Below are 18,642 nucleotides of genomic sequence, written 5' to 3' on the forward strand. Positions count from 1 at the left end.
AAAATATATCTATTTCCGATTGAAATTTATGAAATTTAAATTGGATTTCTTTAAAATACAATTCACTGTGCGATGCCGACGCTGGACCAAAAGGATGAGCGGCAGAGCAGAGCAGCAGCCGAAAGGACACGAGCGCACAGCCGAAAGGACTCCCCCAACATTTGTGGCATGACAAGGGTGGCTGATGGCTGATTTACAAAACACATGGCTTGGAATAGGCCACCCACCACCCAAAAACACCCACACAAGGGCGCGTGTTGGGCGCCCGACGAGATTCCCAGTCGCCGAAGAGAGCCTGATGAGGTGCATGGGGCTATAATGGGGTGCGGGGTTGGATACACAGGATACACAGCGTTTCGTTCCGCAATGCAACAGCAACATACTTATCCTGTTCGCCGAAATAGCAAAGCAGCAGAAGCAAAAGCTGCGGCAGCAGCTGTAACAACCCATTCCCTTTACAAAAAACATGCGCAGCACGCAATCGCTGAAAATCTAACCCGAAAACATATGACAGTGACATTCCATTTAAAACGTGATTTTTAATAATTATTTTACAACAATAATTGAATTGTAATGAAAAATTAAAGACATTTGTACACGTATAAAGCACGTTTTAAGGGTATATATTTTATATACAAAAGATATTATTATTATAACGGCCAAGACGCTTAATTTTTTAATCTTCAATAATAAAAATTAGTTTCATCAAAGTATTTCTGTATATTTTCACTTAAAACGTAACTTCATTTTAAATAACAGTGCACGGTTTGAATTTAAATTCAATAAATTCACGTTTTTCAGAATCTATCGATTCTTTGGTATATTTAAGCCATACCGATAATCATCAGTCGCTGAACTTATCGAAATAAAAATACTAACAGCCAAAACACCAAAAATACCTAATCCTACCCTTAACCAACACTATTTTGGAGGTATTTTTTAGTACAAATCTAAAGCGAACTAGTCCAATGTGTAATTCCAATTAAATGCCTTCTAAATGATAAGTTTACCTCTAAAATAAATAAAAATTAATGTTAGTGCATAAGTGAGAGTTGTCAAAATTGATTAGCAATTTAAATGATAACCATAGCCTGGAACCAAAACCGAAAGTGAATCAAAAAACAAACCAGTTCCTTTGGCTGGGTCCAAAGACCAGTTCAATTAAACTAGTTCACGTTTAAAGAGGCAACTCTAGTTATTTTTTAATACCTATATGTTTTAAAAACATATGTGGAGTCGGGCAGATAATACGGATTTAACCGATTGCTTAGGATCAGGTATATAGAAAGATAACATTCGACGTTCACGGCGACAGTGACGCCGATAGCGACTGCGACTGCGACAGTACGACAATGGTGTGCCGTGCGTGTGTGTGTGTTTTGTATCGTGTTGTCTGATTGTGTGCTGTTGTTGTTATTGTTGCTGCTGTTGTTGTGCGTGTGGTCGCCAGACGGGCAGCGGGACAAAACGGCAGTGGAGCTGGCAGGACAGCTGGACACTCGAATATCCCTACCAGTAAGTTGGACACCACCCTTTGCAACAAACATTACTAAACCCATTTGCTGTTTCTTCTTCTTCCTCTTTGCGTTTTTATCTCCCTTTCACACACAGCAAAACAATAGCAAAAACATAAAAAAAACGGAGAAATAAACAAAGAGGAGCGGGGCTTCCATGTCGCCGAGTGTGGGCCTTTGATGCCCTCGAAAGACTCCCGAGAACTGGACTCCAAGGATCCCGATCACCATCACCACCTTCGCCACTGCCACCATCATGCTGCCCATCAATGAGGAGCAGCAGCTGCAACAGCAGCAGCAGTTGGATCAACTGCATCATCAGCAGATACCAGAGATCCCAATAACAGATCTAGAGCAAGTGGAGCCCCAGATCGGCGATGGCAGCCTATGGACTGCTTTGTATGACTACGAGGCGCAGGGTGAGGATGAATTGACATTGCGGCGCGGCGAAATTGTTGTGGTTCTCTCCACGGACAGCGAAGTATCCGGCGATGTTGACTGGTGGACTGGCAAAATTGGAGATAAGGTAATCCAATTATAAATTCACCTCAAAGAGCTTGCAAACTAAGCAATAATCTTTTTTAGGTTGGCGTCTTCCCCAAGGACTTTGTCACTTATGAAGACCCACTCCAGCTGAATGTTTCTTCAGCGATTGGTGACATCCAACCGCATGAAATTGAGTACAATGAATTAGACATAAAGGAAGTCATCGGTTCTGGCGGCTTTTGCAAAGTTCACCGTGGTTATTATGATGGCGAAGAGGTGGCCATCAAGATAGCCCATCAAACGGGCGATGATGATATGCAGCGAATGCGAGATAATGTGCTGCAGGAAGCCAAACTCTTTTGGGCCCTTAAGCACGAGAATATAGCTGCCTTGCGTGGAGTATGTCTGAATACCAAGCTCTGTTTGGTGATGGAATATGCCAGAGGTGGCAGCCTTAATCGCATACTTGCTGGCAAAATACCCCCCGATGTCCTGGTCAACTGGGCCATTCAAATAGCCAGGGGAATGAACTATTTACATAATGAGGCGCCCATGTCCATCATACACCGTGATCTCAAGTCCTCCAATGTGCTGATCTACGAGGCCATTGAAGGCAACCATCTGCAGCAAAAGACGCTAAAGATTACGGATTTTGGACTGGCCAGGGAGATGTACAACACGCAGAGAATGAGCGCGGCTGGCACGTACGCCTGGATGCCACCAGAGGTCATTAGCTCTAGCACCTACTCCAAGTAAGATATATTTTATAGAAGGACCCCCGAAGAACGTCTTTAATACAACTCTTTTTCTCTAGATCGTCTGATGTTTGGAGCTATGGTGTATTGCTCTGGGAACTTATAACAGGCGAGACGCCCTACAAGGGCTTCGACCCCTTGTCCGTTGCCTATGGCGTGGCTGTCAACACGCTAACCTTGCCTATACCAAAAACCTGCCCAGAGACCTGGGGAGCTCTAATGAAAAGTGAGTAACTTATACCATACATTTAAATTTCGATTTCATTATATATAATCCATAACCCATAGGTTGCTGGCAAATAAATCCACATGACCGACCTGGTTTCAAGGAGATACTTAAGCAGTTGGAGACCATCGCTTGCTCCAAATTCACACTGACGCCTCAGGAATCTTTCCATTATATGCAGGAATGTTGGAAGAAGGAGATTGCTCAAGTGCTCCATGATTTGCGCGAAAAAGAAAAGGTAACAACAGGCTGGAGAATCCCTAGCAAACTGGAAAAATCAAGTCTTATTCCTGTTAGAGTTGCTCTAGATTATTCTTTGTTGGCCTTACGCCGCTCTTCAGTTATTAGAACCCATTCTCGCCCCGTATCCCCACTTGGTCGTTGATGAAATTCTAATAATTTGGTATATACTTTCTCTCCAAAACAAAACAAAATTCCCCTGTTAACCAAATAAACATCCAACGACGTAAAGCGTTTCCAAACCATCGAAGAGGTAAGCGCGTCCAACAGGTTTCTCTCTGCCCGCCATTTGAGTTTAAGTTGCGTTGCGTTTTGTTGTGTTACTTTACTTTTACCTTTTACCTAAGTTATACCATTTTTTCTTTGGCTAATTCGTGTCCACGATTGGCTGGATAACTTACCATAATAGCCTCCCACTCAAGCCAAATGTTGCATGGTTTTCTAGTTCCTAGTTAATGCTGTTTTATAGCACTTTTCCCCTTATGTATACCAATCTTAACCCACACTGACCCATTATGTTCCACCCTGTTATCCTTATAATCCTAACAGGAGTTGCGCAACAAAGAGGAGCAGCTGCTCAGGGTACAGAATGAGCAGCGCGAGAAGGCGACCCTTTTGAGAATCAAAGAACAAATTCTGCGTGAGCGCGAAATGGTGTTGTTTGAAAGAGAAATGGTCATGCTGCAGCCGGTGCCATCGAAACGAAAACCCAAAAAGGGGAAAAAGGTAAATTATTATGGAATTTTAAGAATATAATTTATTAAATGTATATATCGTCAAACTCTAATTCAGAACAAACCGCTGCAAATATCACTTCCCACGGGCTTCCGCCACACAATTACGGCCGTGCGCGACAAGGCAGAACAACCGGGATCACCTTCCTTCTCGGGATTGCGGATTGTGGCACGTAAGTACCCACATTCATTATACAAGCTAGGGGTTTAGGTGTACCAGAGACTTGATTAGTTTAGGGTTATTAGATCATATGATTAAATGACTATATGATTTATGAATCATCTAGTTCTTACTATTCAAAGGGAAAACCAGTCTGTCTGGTACAGTAAGATTCAAGTCTTTCAAGTAAATAACATGTTCGCTTACTCACTGGATAAAACCATTATTATGTAGTAAAATACCAACTGGAATTTGTTATAAGTCTCTGAAACGCACTTTACCTATAATTAGCTGTAATCAGTGCATCATGCAGGTCTTAGAGATAAGATAATATGTCTGAGATTAGTCGGAGGAGAAGACGTCATACACCCGGAAAGTACGATATTTATCAGTAGCCGAAATACCATTATTTTTTTTAGAATATTTTTATTATCTTTATATATGATTTCCTTTTTTATACGTTTGATTGATTTGTTTTTTTTGTATATTTTTTTTCCTTATATTTTCTACTTATGTTTCGTATTATTTTGACGGGTTAATTCAGTGACCGATGGGCATAAGGGCAAGACGTGGGGCCCGTCAACGATGCACCAGCGGGAACGATCCCTACTGCCATCGCAGCTGGGCGGCGGTCAGCCAGAATGGCCTGCCCAAACCTCCACCCACTCCTCGTTTAGCAAGAGTGCACCCAATTTGGACAAGAAGCAACAGCAGCAGAATCAGCAACAGGTGGCCTCGCTGACGCCGCCGCCGGGTTTGGGAACTTTGGGTGGAAGTGGAAGTGGAGGTGGAGGCGTTGGTGGGACGCCGACCACGCCCCTGGTGTATACAGGTATACCCTATTTACTAACGCGCCCCAACAACAACAACATTGGCAATTGTAAAGCCATCACCACAACCATCACAACCACCACCAACAACAACAGCATCTCCGCCAACAACAACAATCAGCTAAACAATAATAGTACTAGTAATAGCAATAACAATAACAGTCAAACTAACCCGATCTCCCAAACGAACACCGTAATCGTCCTCCAAAATGGCAGGAGTAACTCCAATAGCAGCACCAGCCAATCCCCAACTAAGGTATACCATCGCGCCAGAAGTCAGGAGTACGGATTAGATCATCCGCATACATATCAGCAACCATCGCTATATTTGGTCACAGATGATGGTTCCGAAACGGACACGGTGGCCAGTCCAACAGGTTGCTTTCACTTCCTGAAGTCTGGGAACTCCTCATCGGCCTCAAATCAGACCAGTGGTGCCGTGTATCTACAGCGGCTTGGCGGCAGTCTTGGTAATAGTCCAGCTGTGGGAAGAAAGAAGCATTCCCTGGATAGTAGTGGCCATCATCCGCCTCCAATTAGCAGCAATAGTTTGGCACTGCCCACCCAATTACCGATGCGATCGGATGATAACAATACGTATGACCATGCCTTCTATCGTGATGTGTTCAAAAAAGTATCCATGGCCAGCAGCGAAAGAGTGAACTCGAAGTCGAGCGGGGATCTGACTTCATACAACTCCAGCACACCGCTGCCGGCCAGGGACTGCGATGATGCAGAGGAGGCCTTCGAGGGTGGACGCTTCCAGCGTAATTTCTCTGGATCGCAGTTTCCACGACACTGTTTTTTCACCAGACAAGAAGGTGACGTCGACAGGGATGTGGTGGATGTGGATGTAGAATCACAAGACTCGGAAGTCGAAGATGAAGGTCAAGTGCCCACCAATCAGATGCGACAGAACTCCACTACCTCGCGCAAGAGCTCAGTGACCTTTCAGAGTGTCAGTTTCGAGGAGCCTGAATCTGTAAACACACCACCGACAACTGCCAGATCTGATCTATATACATCCAGTGCTTCCATTAGCTTCGCCACTTACCGATCCGCCTCGCCCTCACTGTCCTCGACCTCCACTTCTGCTTCTGCATCCGCATCGATAGCATCGTCCGGTGGCGAAATGATCCAGAATGAAGTCGTGAACGGCTATCACATGCAGGAGAACTTAATGCTGACCGCACGTAGGATGCGCGATGTCCAGCCACATCCCGATGTCATTAAGATGAAGGAACATCTGCAAGCGGAGCAGCAGCGTCAGCATAGTAAGAACCAAAAGAAGCATCGACCCAAGCACATCACCAAATCCATGTCCACCGAGCCTCCAGTCGATGAACAGTATCACCAGCATGATAATCCTCATCACTCGGCTGGATCGAGTAAATTCCGTTCTCTTCTTAATCTCTTCACGCGCTCACGGAAGAAGTATAGCAAATTGTCTGAGAACAATCTTGTGGGTGGCTCCGAGTTCAGTGCCATTGATCCCTATCAAACTGATTTGGCCATGAGTGGTAGTAGTCGATCCCTAAAGCGCAAGGGCAAGAAGCCACAGACGCAATCATGCGAGCAGCTGGAGCGATGCTGAAAAGCCATGGTAGGAGAAAGGTCAATACATAAAAGGGAAAATAAACCAATTAAAAGCTGGGCTGCTGTTGGAGTTGGCCGCCAGATGATAACCGCATAATTAGCTCATTGTTTTATATTAAAACTCTAGCCTAAGTCAGACGAAAAGATTTCTAAAAAAAAAAAAAACAATTATAAAAGCACTAGACGACGAAAGGACTTCCTCTAAGGAGTAGCCATAGCTAAAGTGTCAAAACTAGAAGGGCCTAAAGTTCCCAAAATCCCGTCTAATGTAATCACACTCCCTTTTCCGAGAAAGGCATTTCAAAATAACCGAATTGTTCCTAACGAATGCAATATGCAAAATCTACAAACAACATTTCTTAATTAGTCCAGTGATTTTATTTGTTTTGCCTCGATGGCACCTATAAAAATTACGGATTTTTAGAGACAAAAAGGACAGAGATTTTGCTTATGCGTAGACATCCAAAAGAAGAAAAACTTGTGCATGGGCCAATGGCAAAAATAATGAACTAAAACCATATACATAAATGTGTAACAATTGGATTAACATTAAGTAAAACATATTGCTATATTTATACTGAGATGCGTTCTCGCGTCCTTACATTACATTACACACACATCTTAGTTGAACTAAGTTCTAGTTGTTTAGGAACTCTCCTTTTTTTGTGTCTTTCGTGAAGTCTTCACTTTTCCCTTATTTTATTCTAAGAGATATACATAATATATATATTTTTCCAAATTTCCATCACTTTCCGCATGTCGTTTGAAGTTAACTAATCTTCAGACGATTTGTGAAACTCATTTTAATTTTTAAATTTTATATTTGATTCCTTTTTGTATTTTGAGCACAGTTTTATATACAATTTTTTACGCAATCGGGTTTTCCAATTCATTTATTTATGATTTCTTTTAACAACAAAAAACGACACGAGTAATACGCCCAAAAAACCTGTGATCAAAAATAGTTGATGAAAAAAAAGGAAATGATCATTTTTTTTTTGTATTATTTTAATGAAAATTTTCGATTGTATATTTATATTCATTTTACTTTTACTGCTCGATTCGATTTCAATGTACTTTGTATATTATTGTATTTTCCAATTTTGGGCAAAGCCAACCCAATAAAAAAACAAATAAACAAAATATAAAAAAAAATACCTAGATACAGAAATCCTACAATAAAGCCAACTAAAGAGAACTTTCCGACCAGCTTTTGATTGTTTCCCAATTTCAAAGTACAGAGATAAGTCTAATAACCATTTAATATTATATACTTCGGTTTTTTTCAATTTAAAAATCAGTTTCCACAAATACATCAAAAGTAATTAAATTGGTCAATCAAAAAATGGCTATTGCCTTGAGTTTTCTCTGTGCTTAAGATTATTCCACATTTTGGACAGTGAGTTAAACCATAGGACGGACGAACAGAGTATCCTGGTATGCGGTGGTTAAACTTTGGTATTGCCTGCGGTTACTATCCAACTACTTGTACCCTCCATCCGAATACCCGATTACCGACCAAATCCTAGCTAGCCTATCGATCCCCAAAATCAGTGCCATAAATTCCGTAACTCAAACATGTCTCATATCCGCCTCGGAATGCTGCCAACTGTTCAGGATACCAGGGCAATAGCAAGATGGATGACTGGCGCCCGGGGGCCACCAATATGCCGATAATGTCCCCATCGCCGTATCTCCTCAGCCGTTTTACCAGCAATGTTCCCCTACCGACACTCTACGCCGGCGATTCCGCCCGTAAGCCAAAGCTGTCTGTGATCGAGTTACTGCTGTACAACATGGCTTCACTGTTGGCCGGAGTTGCGGCCGGATATGATGTTCGGATGTCAAACGTGTCACCAGTTCATCCCACTTTACTGAGTGAAGTACCTGCCTTAAAAGCGGCACCAAAAGCACCGATTTCTAGTCCGGAGGAGGTGGAGCCACATGAGGAGCAGATCCTGGAATTGGAGGGGGATGCGCCACTTAAACAACAGGAAGACGAACAGAAGGAACTCCGAGAGAGCACTCCTCGGAAGATGGCCACACAAGCGAGGTAGATATTAAAAACGAAACCTAGTTAAAAATTAAAAGTGTTTATCATTTTTCTAGCCAAAGATTTGGTAGCATTGAAGCTCCAGTCAGCAAATCCCAGCCCACATCCCTGGCCCGTCGAATTGGAGGCAGTCAGCCGTATTACACACCCGTTCAGCGGACCCCACAGCACCAGTTGCACCATCATCAGCAGCAACCACAGCCAGTTCCATCTGCCATTGTAACCACAGTAGCTGCCTCTCAACCATCAGCCGGAGTAAGCGCACTTTACACTGGAACCCAACCACCGACGCCATCGCCACGTCGTAAACTGAGCAACAGCAGCTTTGGTAACACTAATCCTCAAGCGGATGGATTCGAGGAGTTTCGTGTGGGTGGTGGCATTGGTCCACCACCACTTTATGCGCCAGCGGATTACCTGAGAAACGGACCTAGTTACTCCAATGATGGTGGGAACTACCGTAATGGTTACTTTGGTAAGTTGACGAGGTATTAAAGGTATTTTCGTAATCTATTTGATGTTTCGGTAGGTTCCAATTACTTTCCATATCGGCCGGAGTTGAATTACAGCTATGAGCGTGACTGCAAGTCGTATCCGGATTATTCCTACGACTATAACCATCGGTTACCCGATTACTACGACTATCAGTACGAGGTTCCAGTGGTGCCAGTTCCCGTTCCCGTGACTGTTCCCTGTCCTGTCAACCAGACCCGAACACCACCACCCCGGGTTCCCCAAATGGGTGTAAGTGCGGCCGGACACCGACGCACACCCTCGACGGTTTCGAATAATTCAAATGTTCTGCTGGAGCACGAAGAACTACTTTGCTATGACTACAATAATCTCAATTTGAATTCTGAGTATGAGAGGGAACGGGAACGCGAACGGGAGCAAGTGCCTCCACCCACGAAACAGGAATTATACGCAGGATCGCCAAAGCTGCTGAATCGTCTGATCCATAGTCCCTTGCCGATGATCAAGAATAAATATGCCACGGCTGCGGTAACGCGACCAGCGAGTTTGCCCTTCGAGCAACATGCTCTTTCGCTAGGCTACCAGCCAGCGAACGTGGGATCTTTGAAGACAACGCTACCACCACCCCTATCTGGCCAATCAAAACTGCGCAGCTCGCTGAAGAAGTACAATGGTGGGAATGGAGGCAACGGTTCCACATCCTCACAGCAAGGCACACCCACTAATCCCACACCACCGGACTCGCTAACCAGCGATGATAGCTCCTATTTGAGTGCCAAAGAGGGTTCCATTGGCTCCCAGCACAGTCGGGTACGTTTCAGTCCGGAGGCCTACTTAGATGCCAATCCGCTGCCCACATTGAACCGAAGGATGACGGCTCCGTCAATGCAATTGCCAAATCAACAGCAACAGCAACAACAGCAGAGACGACAGCGACAGGCCTCCAGTGGCAGCACTCCATCGCCATCGGCTTCATCCTCCTAGCAGACGCGATTGGCGCTGACCCTGCAGTTAGCGCGGAGTCCAGGAGCGGACATCGGAACCGGAGGTGGAGCAATAGGTGGTTTGTCGCTACATCAGCAGCGCGTTCCCTATCGCTGGTACTCGGGAGCCCGGCGATCACGATCGGCTCACTATGAGTACCGTCTGTGAAAGAGTGGGACAGGCTAACATATACGCAAGCGAAAAAGAAAGGGATGGAGATAAAAGCTGAAAGCGATCGGAGGAGCGGAAGAAGCTACAAGCTGGGAACAATCAGTAAAGCAAAAAAATCTAAAAGGTACCAGGAAATATTTATGAAGCAGTTACAAAAATTCTAAATCTAATCAGAATCAGAAAAAATCTATAAAAGAGAGCAATAAATCTATGGATAGGAAAAGGTAGGAAAAATCCAGTACTGCTAAATTTAAATAATCATCTAAAAAAAACAATTACGAAAAAAAGCTGCAGAAAAACTTACAAAAGCCACCAGCTTAATATCAAAGGTAAAAAAAAACCCCAGAGAAATCAAATGGTTTTCAGGAAGAATTAGGACATATATCAAAGGGAGAGGAGAATGTAAATCAGCTAGTTAACGAGCGAATAGCAGAGGATTTATAAATCTAGATCATTTTTACCTCACCTCAAAACGAGCGAATGCAATTCCAGATATTATAGGATCGTGCAGAACTTTGAAATCAAAGCGCAGCGTATACCCACTGTCTGTATATAAAAGTAGTTAACAAGTTGTTCACATGCAAGTAAATTCATATATATATATACAAAACTCGATGTTAATATTAGCCAACAGATAGACAGGAAAACATATAGAAGGTGTTGTTCCTGAAACAGCTGGAGATAGTTCTGTTCTAATCGAATAACTTTTGTAAAGATACTAAGATGGTATAATCATTTTTGAAACTCAACTCCTTGAGGTCTTCGAATCTCCAGAGGTTTCAGAAAGATCCTCTAATACACCCATAGATACATATACTTGTGAAACCCCCGACTTGTGCGATTTGCCTTAAAAGTAGAGTGAAGACTTCACTAGTTTTGCCTGATGCCGGATTCCAAAATAAAAAACACTCATCGTAAAGAATCCCAATCCCTCGTATAAGAATACCAATACAACTGATGAACAAATAGTTTGATATATAGCTAATATACGCCCATTTATGTATTATATTTACATATATATATATATGATATATGATAGACGAAGGTCTCCACTTGCGTTCTCCAATTCATATTAAGTGCAGCCAGCTAGCAAGCCATCAACAACAATAATAATTAGTAATACTTTGTAATTCCGAGAACACCACATCCCAATATAAACACACGCCAGCCGTAAGCTCCATATTTAAGTCTGAAAAAAAGTTTATATATTCATATATAGACACTTAGATTATAGACCGACATAGACGCGTTAACCCAAAAAAAAAAAAACACTAGCTCTGAATTGAATAACAGTATAACTCGATCGATTTACAACTACTTATAATGGATATATACGAGTTATATAAACACATATAACGAAGCATATTGCTGCTGTTTTTCCCAAATATTGAATAGCTATGATAATGATATAATGTCAATGAATTTGACTACCTTTACATATATGCCACGTACATAGATACTGCTACTAAAATGCTTATTATGTAACCGATTATGTAATCATATTTATTTTAGAAGTGTTTTCGAAGTTTCTCGAGATCGCACGGGTATTTCCTTTAGTGTTTTTGAATGTGACTTAGAAAATATATTAATTTTGTTAAAATCTTTGTTTTTAAATATTTATTGTATATTTTTCATATTCAAATAACGTTTAAAGAACCACCCTCGAGAGAACACCTTAAATAATACTTTTAAAATCTCCAGAAATTTATAAAACACTTCGGATAATGTGTACTCAGATCGCAGCATGCACAAATAGCTTTCCTTGATCTTTCGAGGAGCTCAATTACCAATTTAGTTACTCGACTTGTTTGCCACTCGAACAAACACGAACTCTTTTTAGCCATTAGCCATATTTGTATTGGGCGGGCTGGCAGTGAGACCACCAGCTCATGCATATATGCATTACCAATTAATAACTATAATTTAGACAAATTGTTGTTTATGCTCACACAAAGCCGAAGTTAACCAAAAATAGGAACCGATTAAATCCGATTGACCAGAAACAAAAACCAAGCAATATAGCCACGCATCTGCCCAATAGTTAACCTTAACATTTGCGTACTAGCTTAATTGCAATTGCCTGCATTATTTATTAATTAGAAAAGGGTTCGAGTTTTTAAGTTTATATTCTATTTGCTGCTTAATTACCTTGAAATAGCGAGCGGACAAAACAAATAAAATGGGGGGGTTAAATGTTTGATTGTAGGGAGGAAAGCGGACTCACAAATATGCAATAACAAAATGCTGCTTGTGACTTATGTTATGTACAAATTAGCAATTAACAATTGACGATTCATTTAAATCATTCAGAGACCAAAATGCGAAAATTAAAACTATTTTTTATAGAAAAAAAAAAGTTGAAACTTTTCTTTTAATTGGAGAGGAAGCTATAAAAGGGCACCCTCGAATATTCTCTGGCCTCAAAAGTTTTCGAACAATGAAGGTGAGCGGTCAAAAGGATAAGAAGGTGAAGTTAATTGATGAGGAGCTGCCCGAGTCCCGTAGGGCTTTTAGGAATCTTTTCAACTGCTTCTATGCCCTGGGCATGCAGGCCCCCGATGGTAGTCGTCCAACGAAAAGCATCACTTGGAGGCGAATCTATCGTTACTTCTCGGTGGTCATGTACGTGTGGCAGTTGCTGCTAGTTCCCACCTGCTTTGTGATTAGCTATCGGTATATGGGCGGAATGGAGATCACCCAGGTGTTGACCTCCGCCCAGGTAGCCATCGATGCTGTCATCCTGCCAGCCAAAATAGTTGCTTTAGCCTGGAATTTGCCACTTCTGCGGAGAGCAGAGCATCACCTGGCCGCCTTGGACGCCAGATGTAGAGAGCAAGTGGAATTCCAATTGATCTTGGATGCAATAAAATTCTGTAACCGTCTAGTGTGGTTCTACCAGATCTCATATGCCATCTACTCCTCCTCGACCTTTGTGTGCGCATTTCTCCTTGGTCAACCACCATATGCTCTCTATTTGCCCGGTCTGGATTGGCAGCGTTCCCAGCTGCAGTTTTGCATCCAGGCCTGGATCGAGTTCCTCATCATGAACTGGACGTGTCTCCATCAAGCCAGTGATGATGTCTATGCAGTGATCTATCTGTATATGGTTAGGATCCAGGTGCAATTGCTGGCCAAAAGGGTACAGAATTTGGGCAGGAATACAAAGGGTGAAATGGAGATTTATCCGGATGAAAGAAAGCAGGAGGAGCACTGTGCGGAGCTGCAAAGATGCATTGTGGATCACCAGACGATGTTGCAGCTGCTCGGTTGCATCAGTCCCGTCATCTCGAGAACCATATTTGTCCAGTTCTTGATCACCGCCGCCATAATGGGTACCACAATGATAAATATCTTTATATTTGCAAATACGAACACCAAGATTGCATCTATTATTTACTTGATGGCTGTGACCCTGCAGACTGCTCCGTGTTGCTACCAGGCCACCTCACTGATGTTGGACAATGAGAAGTTGGCATTGGCCATCTTCCAGTGCCAGTGGTTGGGCCAGAGTGCCCGATTCCGTAAGATGCTTCTCTACTATCTCCATCGAGCCCAGCAACCCATCACACTGACGGCCATGAAATTATTTCCAATCAATCTGGCCACCTACTTTAGTGTAAGTACACGGATTCTATATATATATATAATAATTTTTATTGTTTATGGAAAAAATATCCAAAGATAATATTTTCCATATTTTTTTTAGATAGCAAAGTTCTCGTTTTCGCTCTACACGCTTATCAAGGGGATGAATCTTGGCGAGCGATTTACCAGGACAAATTGAAGACCATTAGCTTTTGAGTGCACTGAAAAAGATACGTGATTAAATTAAATATAATTTAATATAGTTTATTCTGCAGTGAAAATCTGATTAGTTGCACTGATTTTACAGCTCAAATTATCTAATTCATTTATTAGGCACAGCTTTTAGCTTTTACCACATTACTAGACCAAAAATACATTAAAACACAAAATAAATTAAAACAAAATGTGCCAATAAATATGAACGCTGCTATTCTGTAGTGTAACGCTCCCTGAGATCTAAAAGATTTTAAATTACAAGTGAAATCGATAATGATCGCTAATCGGGCAGAACAGAAGCTTGCTAACCACTGGATCATAATGCCGCACCTTCAATTCCCGTCTCCCAATCCTTGACCACTTTTTTATGTCCCAAGGCGAAGCACCTGTCAGAAGAGGAGCTACCTCCTTCCCATCTCCATCTCCATACAAGCTTCGCCCCTCCAACTCCACTTGGCCACCGTTTTGTGGCCCAATTCGAAGTGGTACCACACTTTGAAGTGCTTTACCGTTCGCCTGATTACACAGGTACAAATAATTGTTTTATTTTTAAAAGAATATATTAATATTAGGGTACAAAATCCTGAGCAGCTTATAAATTTGTATATTTTTACGATCACTATTGTTTCAAATGGAACTTGCTATCAAAAAGATACTAAAGTGCCTCAAAAATTGTAACCTAATTACATTTTTTTTCTGTGCAGCCAGTTGCCAAAGTGGAAAAGTGGAATGGAAAGGCTGGCTTTCCCAGTCTGGTTCTCGAATTCTGGCCAAGTTGCAGATATTTTGAACTGGCCAAATGTTCTTCTGCTCTCGTGCGGACAGGTTCTGTTTATTTTTCGGTCCGTCGCGGAGTTTTCCCGACCTGCGGATCGGATACGCCACCCATCCGAAAAGTGTGATTATCATTATAGATTTTTTTTTATTTTTTTGTTCTGTGATTGTGATTTTGTTGATGGTCCTGTTAAATGTTTATAAAACTATTCCACTTAAAGACCATCGGAATGAAGGTAAGTGTGGACGACCTGAATTACAAATATTCTGTATTTTTTTGGCCCAAGTGCGACATGGCAAGGAGGCAAACGACAGACATTTGCATCCATGTCCAGCAGATCCAGTTTGTGGTTGCTCTTGGACTTGGCCTTCGCCTATTTTCACTTTGTGGGCCAACAGGTTTTCATTTTGGCATGTGCCACATTCGCTGAAAGTAAGCCACTAAATAAATCTAAATGAGAACGCAAGGAGTGCACTCGAAAACTTTTTGAAATCTAGAAAATGTTTTTGAATTCATTGATTAAGGGTAACATTTATTGAATGTTTTTGAGGATAACCTATTTTAGGTTTAGAACGGCTGGTTCAAAATCAGTTGGGGTTGGGATAATATATAATATTACACCTATAAGGGATGTTAATATATGTTATAAAAAAGTAATTTCACTCAAGTAAATGACACTTGAGTTAAGCTATCAAAAAGCAGGCCATTTGCCATTCGTCATATGCCAATCTAAAATCATGGAATTTAGTGTAGCTTTTGAATGTAAAATCTACAGATGAATTACTCCTAACTAAATCAGCCAAGTTGCTACCTTCAGGCACTTGAACAAAATTTCACTTCCTCCGCTTGGAGATTGAATCCTTAGATCCTTAGATCGTTGGTCATCATCATCAACATCATTGGCATAACGATGATGCACCAGCGTTTCCGGACGAGGGTCCAATCACCATTACGCAATCGACGTCGCCGCTTAAGGAGCGGATTAGAGCCGTCTTCCGGAAGTCCCGAGGATGACAAAATGTGCTGGATTTGTCTTTCAGGTGATGAGGATCAGCATCGCCGAGATTGGCTGTTCCCTTGCCGATGCCGTGGTACCAATAAATGGGTTCACGAATCGTGTCTGAATCGTTGGATCGATGAGAAACAATTAATGGCACCTGATGTTCCGGTGACATGCAACCAATGCCGTACGGAGTATATCATAGTGATGCCGCCGATGTGCCGCTTTGATGCACTATTGGAGCGACTGGATAAGTGCTATGAACGTTTGTGCCCCAGTGTCCTTATGGGAATCCTGGCTGCCACTGTCTACTTCTCGGCCGTAACCTACGGAGCATTGACTTTGCTGGAACTCGCCGGCTATGAGACGGGCATGAAGCTGCTCCAAGAGGATTCCACTTTGCTAATGATCCTGCTACCATCTGTGCCAACCGTCTTGATCCTAAGCAGGATGATCCATTGGGATGATGCACTTATTCGCTGGCTGCGACGTCACAATCGCGTGAGTATTCCCGCCGATCAGTTGGATCCTTTGGGCGAACCACTCCCAGGTGCTCCCCTGGATGATGAATACTTTGATCAATTGGAACGCGAGCATCCGCCCTCTGATAGCCCATTGGGAAGTGGCTTTGGCTCGGAGAGCCTGGGACGCGTCTCCACCAGCTTTTGTGTCGCCCTCAGTCTTCCCACAGCTTCTGTGGTTCTGGGAAAGTGTTTGTTTGGTGGCGTCTATAAGGAAAACAAACTGATGGGCATCATCATGGGCGGAATGACCTTTTTGGCGATCAAGGGATTGGCCAGTGTTTATTTGAGACAATCGCAATATCAACAGAGACGCCATCGTTTTGTAAGGGACTATGCTCCGGAAAGTGTAACATAACCCGCCCGTCATTGATATCGTGATGCCAATCCAGTCCAGAGAACCTAAAGTTCTCTGGATTTCACCTAGTTTTTGATTATTTATTTTTTACAATTAAAATAAATCCATTGATAGGATCAGTAGAAAAATTAACAATATAATCATACCTGTAACTTGATAAAGTGTTAACGTAAATTTAAATCGATCCCATGTACATATAACTAGATGGAATTATATTTGAACCAGTATTAAGGCAACTAAATTTAAGCAAATATTTGTTTGATAATGGTATTGAAACCCGAAACATTTAGTAACTCCAGTTTGCTGAAGTCAGCGCTTCCAATACTTTAAAAGTACGACCCCATCTGGCTTAGATTAAGGGGACGAAATATCCCCATATACTTCCATAGGGATCTACGGAGCTGCTAAAGTCCGCTTAAGAGCTCCCAAGCGGTTGCCCAGATACCTTGTCCATCCCGAAATTCTGTCACGGGATCTTTGCACTAGCGATGGACCAGTGCTCTCCACCTCGATGCGGTTTCCTGGCCAGGCAAACCTTATTTTAGAGGCTACCGACTCGTCGAAGAGAAGCAGATAGCAGGGTCTCAAGCCCACTGATTCTTGAACAAAGTATTCCAAAAAGTGATTCTTTGGTGAACGTGCAATTGATTCATCTAACTCCGAGGGCAGTTCACAAATTACCAATGCCCTTTGCGGTGAAGAGAGTATAGAGTTCGTCCAACACAACGGACTATTTGAATTTTCTTTTTCTGCTGCGGATTGAGAGGGCGAGGTTTGCTCCGCCCCTTGTTCGACTTGCTGTACCTCCGGCACCGGAACTAGATCTTCGCAATGAGCCAAGGCCGTTTCCGGTTGGGCATATAAGCGAATGGGTTCACCAGCAGGATGATCCAGGGATCTAGTTGCCAGGAAACGATAAACATATTTAAATGGTAGGCCTAAAAATGCGTAGCTGGGCTTTGGACTTGGTTCTCCAATTTGGTGGTCAATTTTTTCATAGCTGATGCTTAGAAGATGGCCGGGATCCAAGGTGGGACGTGCCAGACCCAAAACGCGGCAAAGTCTTCGCAAATGCAACCGCGACATACGACGCAATATTGGCGATGATGGTGTGGCCACCAGGAGCCAGTGCAGCAAATGTATAGCATCCACGTCATCTGGGGTCAAGTCGGCGTACTGCTCATCGGCACTGGGACTATCTAACATTAATCGGCAGGATGGCCAATTGTCAGCAACTGAGCGACGTAGTCGTTCCACTTGACAGCCGGATCCTGAACTTGACCTAAATTGAGGGGGCACCGGAATGAGGGTTCTCTCGTGTTCCTCACTGCTGGCCGCCGCCGTAAAGATCAGCAGACGACAGTCACTGGCTTGGGGTTGTGCTTGGATAGCCTGACGTACTTCACCCATTGCCCGCTGAAGAGGAATCAACCATGTGGATGCCGGCGGAGGCACCTTTTCTTTGCTTGTTTTTTAGCAGAGGGCAGAGGATTCCAAGGAAAGATTATTGATAATCTATTCACGATATCAAAAACTTACCTAATAACCAAAACGGTATTCAGCGGTTCATTCTCTATTGCTTTGGCCTTGGATGAATTGGGTTTAGCTACGGGTATCGGGAGGGGTCGGGAATGGAGAATGGGGTTGAGATTGGTGGGCACCATCGACATCGGAATAGGCCTGTCCATCTCCGGCTGTGATATTTTTTCTATTGCACCACAAATGCCAAATGAATCCTGAAGCTCGCTTAAACTCTTTACAATTTTGACGAAACAATAATACTCGTTGTTTCGGAAATAAGAAAACTCAGCTGAGAGCTACTTTGATCAAATGTTTAGTGTTTAAACTCGTATTGGAACAATCACATATAAAATTTAAAAAAAATATCTCAATACTTCAGTTTTTGCGTTTGTGAAAGATTATTACTTTCCATTTGGTAATGCGCTAGAGTTTCTGTGACGTAA

At 42.6% G+C, this 18,642-nt stretch overlaps 4 protein-coding genes across 6 annotated transcripts; 3 read left to right on the forward strand and 1 right to left on the reverse strand.

Moving 5' to 3' along the window:
• Positions 1-942: 942 nt before the first annotated feature.
• LOC108103421 (mitogen-activated protein kinase kinase kinase) lies at positions 943-12,568 on the forward strand. Of its 3 annotated transcripts, XM_017208889.2 has the most exons (11): positions 943-1,515; positions 1,612-2,040; positions 2,100-2,752; positions 2,815-2,981; positions 3,044-3,219; positions 3,454-3,474; positions 3,771-3,947; positions 4,014-4,128; positions 8,159-8,594; positions 8,651-9,069; positions 9,124-12,568. In XM_017208889.2, exons 2-11 carry the CDS (start codon positions 1,771-1,773, stop codon positions 10,050-10,052), a joined length of 3,363 nt encoding a protein of 1,120 aa, XP_017064378.1. In that variant the 5' UTR covers positions 943-1,515; positions 1,612-1,770; the 3' UTR covers positions 10,053-12,568. The 3 variants fall into 3 exon arrangements, with proteins under 3 accessions (XP_017064378.1, XP_017064376.1, XP_017064377.1); XM_017208887.2 differs by lacking the exons at positions 8,159-8,594; positions 8,651-9,069; positions 9,124-12,568 and adding an exon at positions 4,660-6,726 and having other exon boundaries at positions 946-1,515; XM_017208888.2 differs by lacking the exons at positions 3,454-3,474; positions 8,159-8,594; positions 8,651-9,069; positions 9,124-12,568 and adding an exon at positions 4,660-6,726 and having other exon boundaries at positions 946-1,515.
• Positions 12,569-12,622: 54 nt separating this feature from the next.
• Positions 12,623-14,015, forward strand: LOC108103426 (odorant receptor 7a). Its single transcript, XM_017208896.1, has 2 exons — positions 12,623-13,839; positions 13,930-14,015. The coding sequence occupies exons 1-2, from the start codon at positions 12,661-12,663 to the stop codon at positions 14,005-14,007; spliced, it is 1,257 nt and encodes a 418-aa protein (XP_017064385.1). The 5' UTR covers positions 12,623-12,660; the 3' UTR covers positions 14,008-14,015.
• Positions 14,016-15,399: 1,384 nt separating this feature from the next.
• LOC108103437 (E3 ubiquitin-protein ligase MARCHF5) lies at positions 15,400-16,810 on the forward strand. The gene has a single exon (XM_017208907.1). It carries the CDS (start codon positions 15,710-15,712, stop codon positions 16,676-16,678), a length of 969 nt encoding a protein of 322 aa, XP_017064396.1. The 5' UTR covers positions 15,400-15,709; the 3' UTR covers positions 16,679-16,810.
• Positions 16,811-16,869: 59 nt separating this feature from the next.
• On the reverse strand, positions 16,870-18,516 carry LOC108103436. The gene is made up of 2 exons (XM_017208905.1): positions 18,218-18,516; positions 16,870-18,143 (listed from the first exon to the last, which is right to left on the reverse strand). Exons 1-2 carry the CDS (start codon positions 18,364-18,366, stop codon positions 17,072-17,074), a joined length of 1,221 nt encoding a protein of 406 aa, XP_017064394.1. The 5' UTR covers positions 18,367-18,516; the 3' UTR covers positions 16,870-17,071.
• Positions 18,517-18,642: the final 126 nt, after the last annotated feature.

Source organism: Drosophila eugracilis, unplaced genomic scaffold (assembly GCF_018153835.1).
Source record: "Drosophila eugracilis isolate 14026-0451.02 unplaced genomic scaffold, ASM1815383v1 contig_2163, whole genome shotgun sequence".
In the NCBI taxonomy this organism is placed as follows: Eukaryota; Metazoa; Arthropoda; class Insecta; order Diptera; family Drosophilidae; genus Drosophila; species Drosophila eugracilis.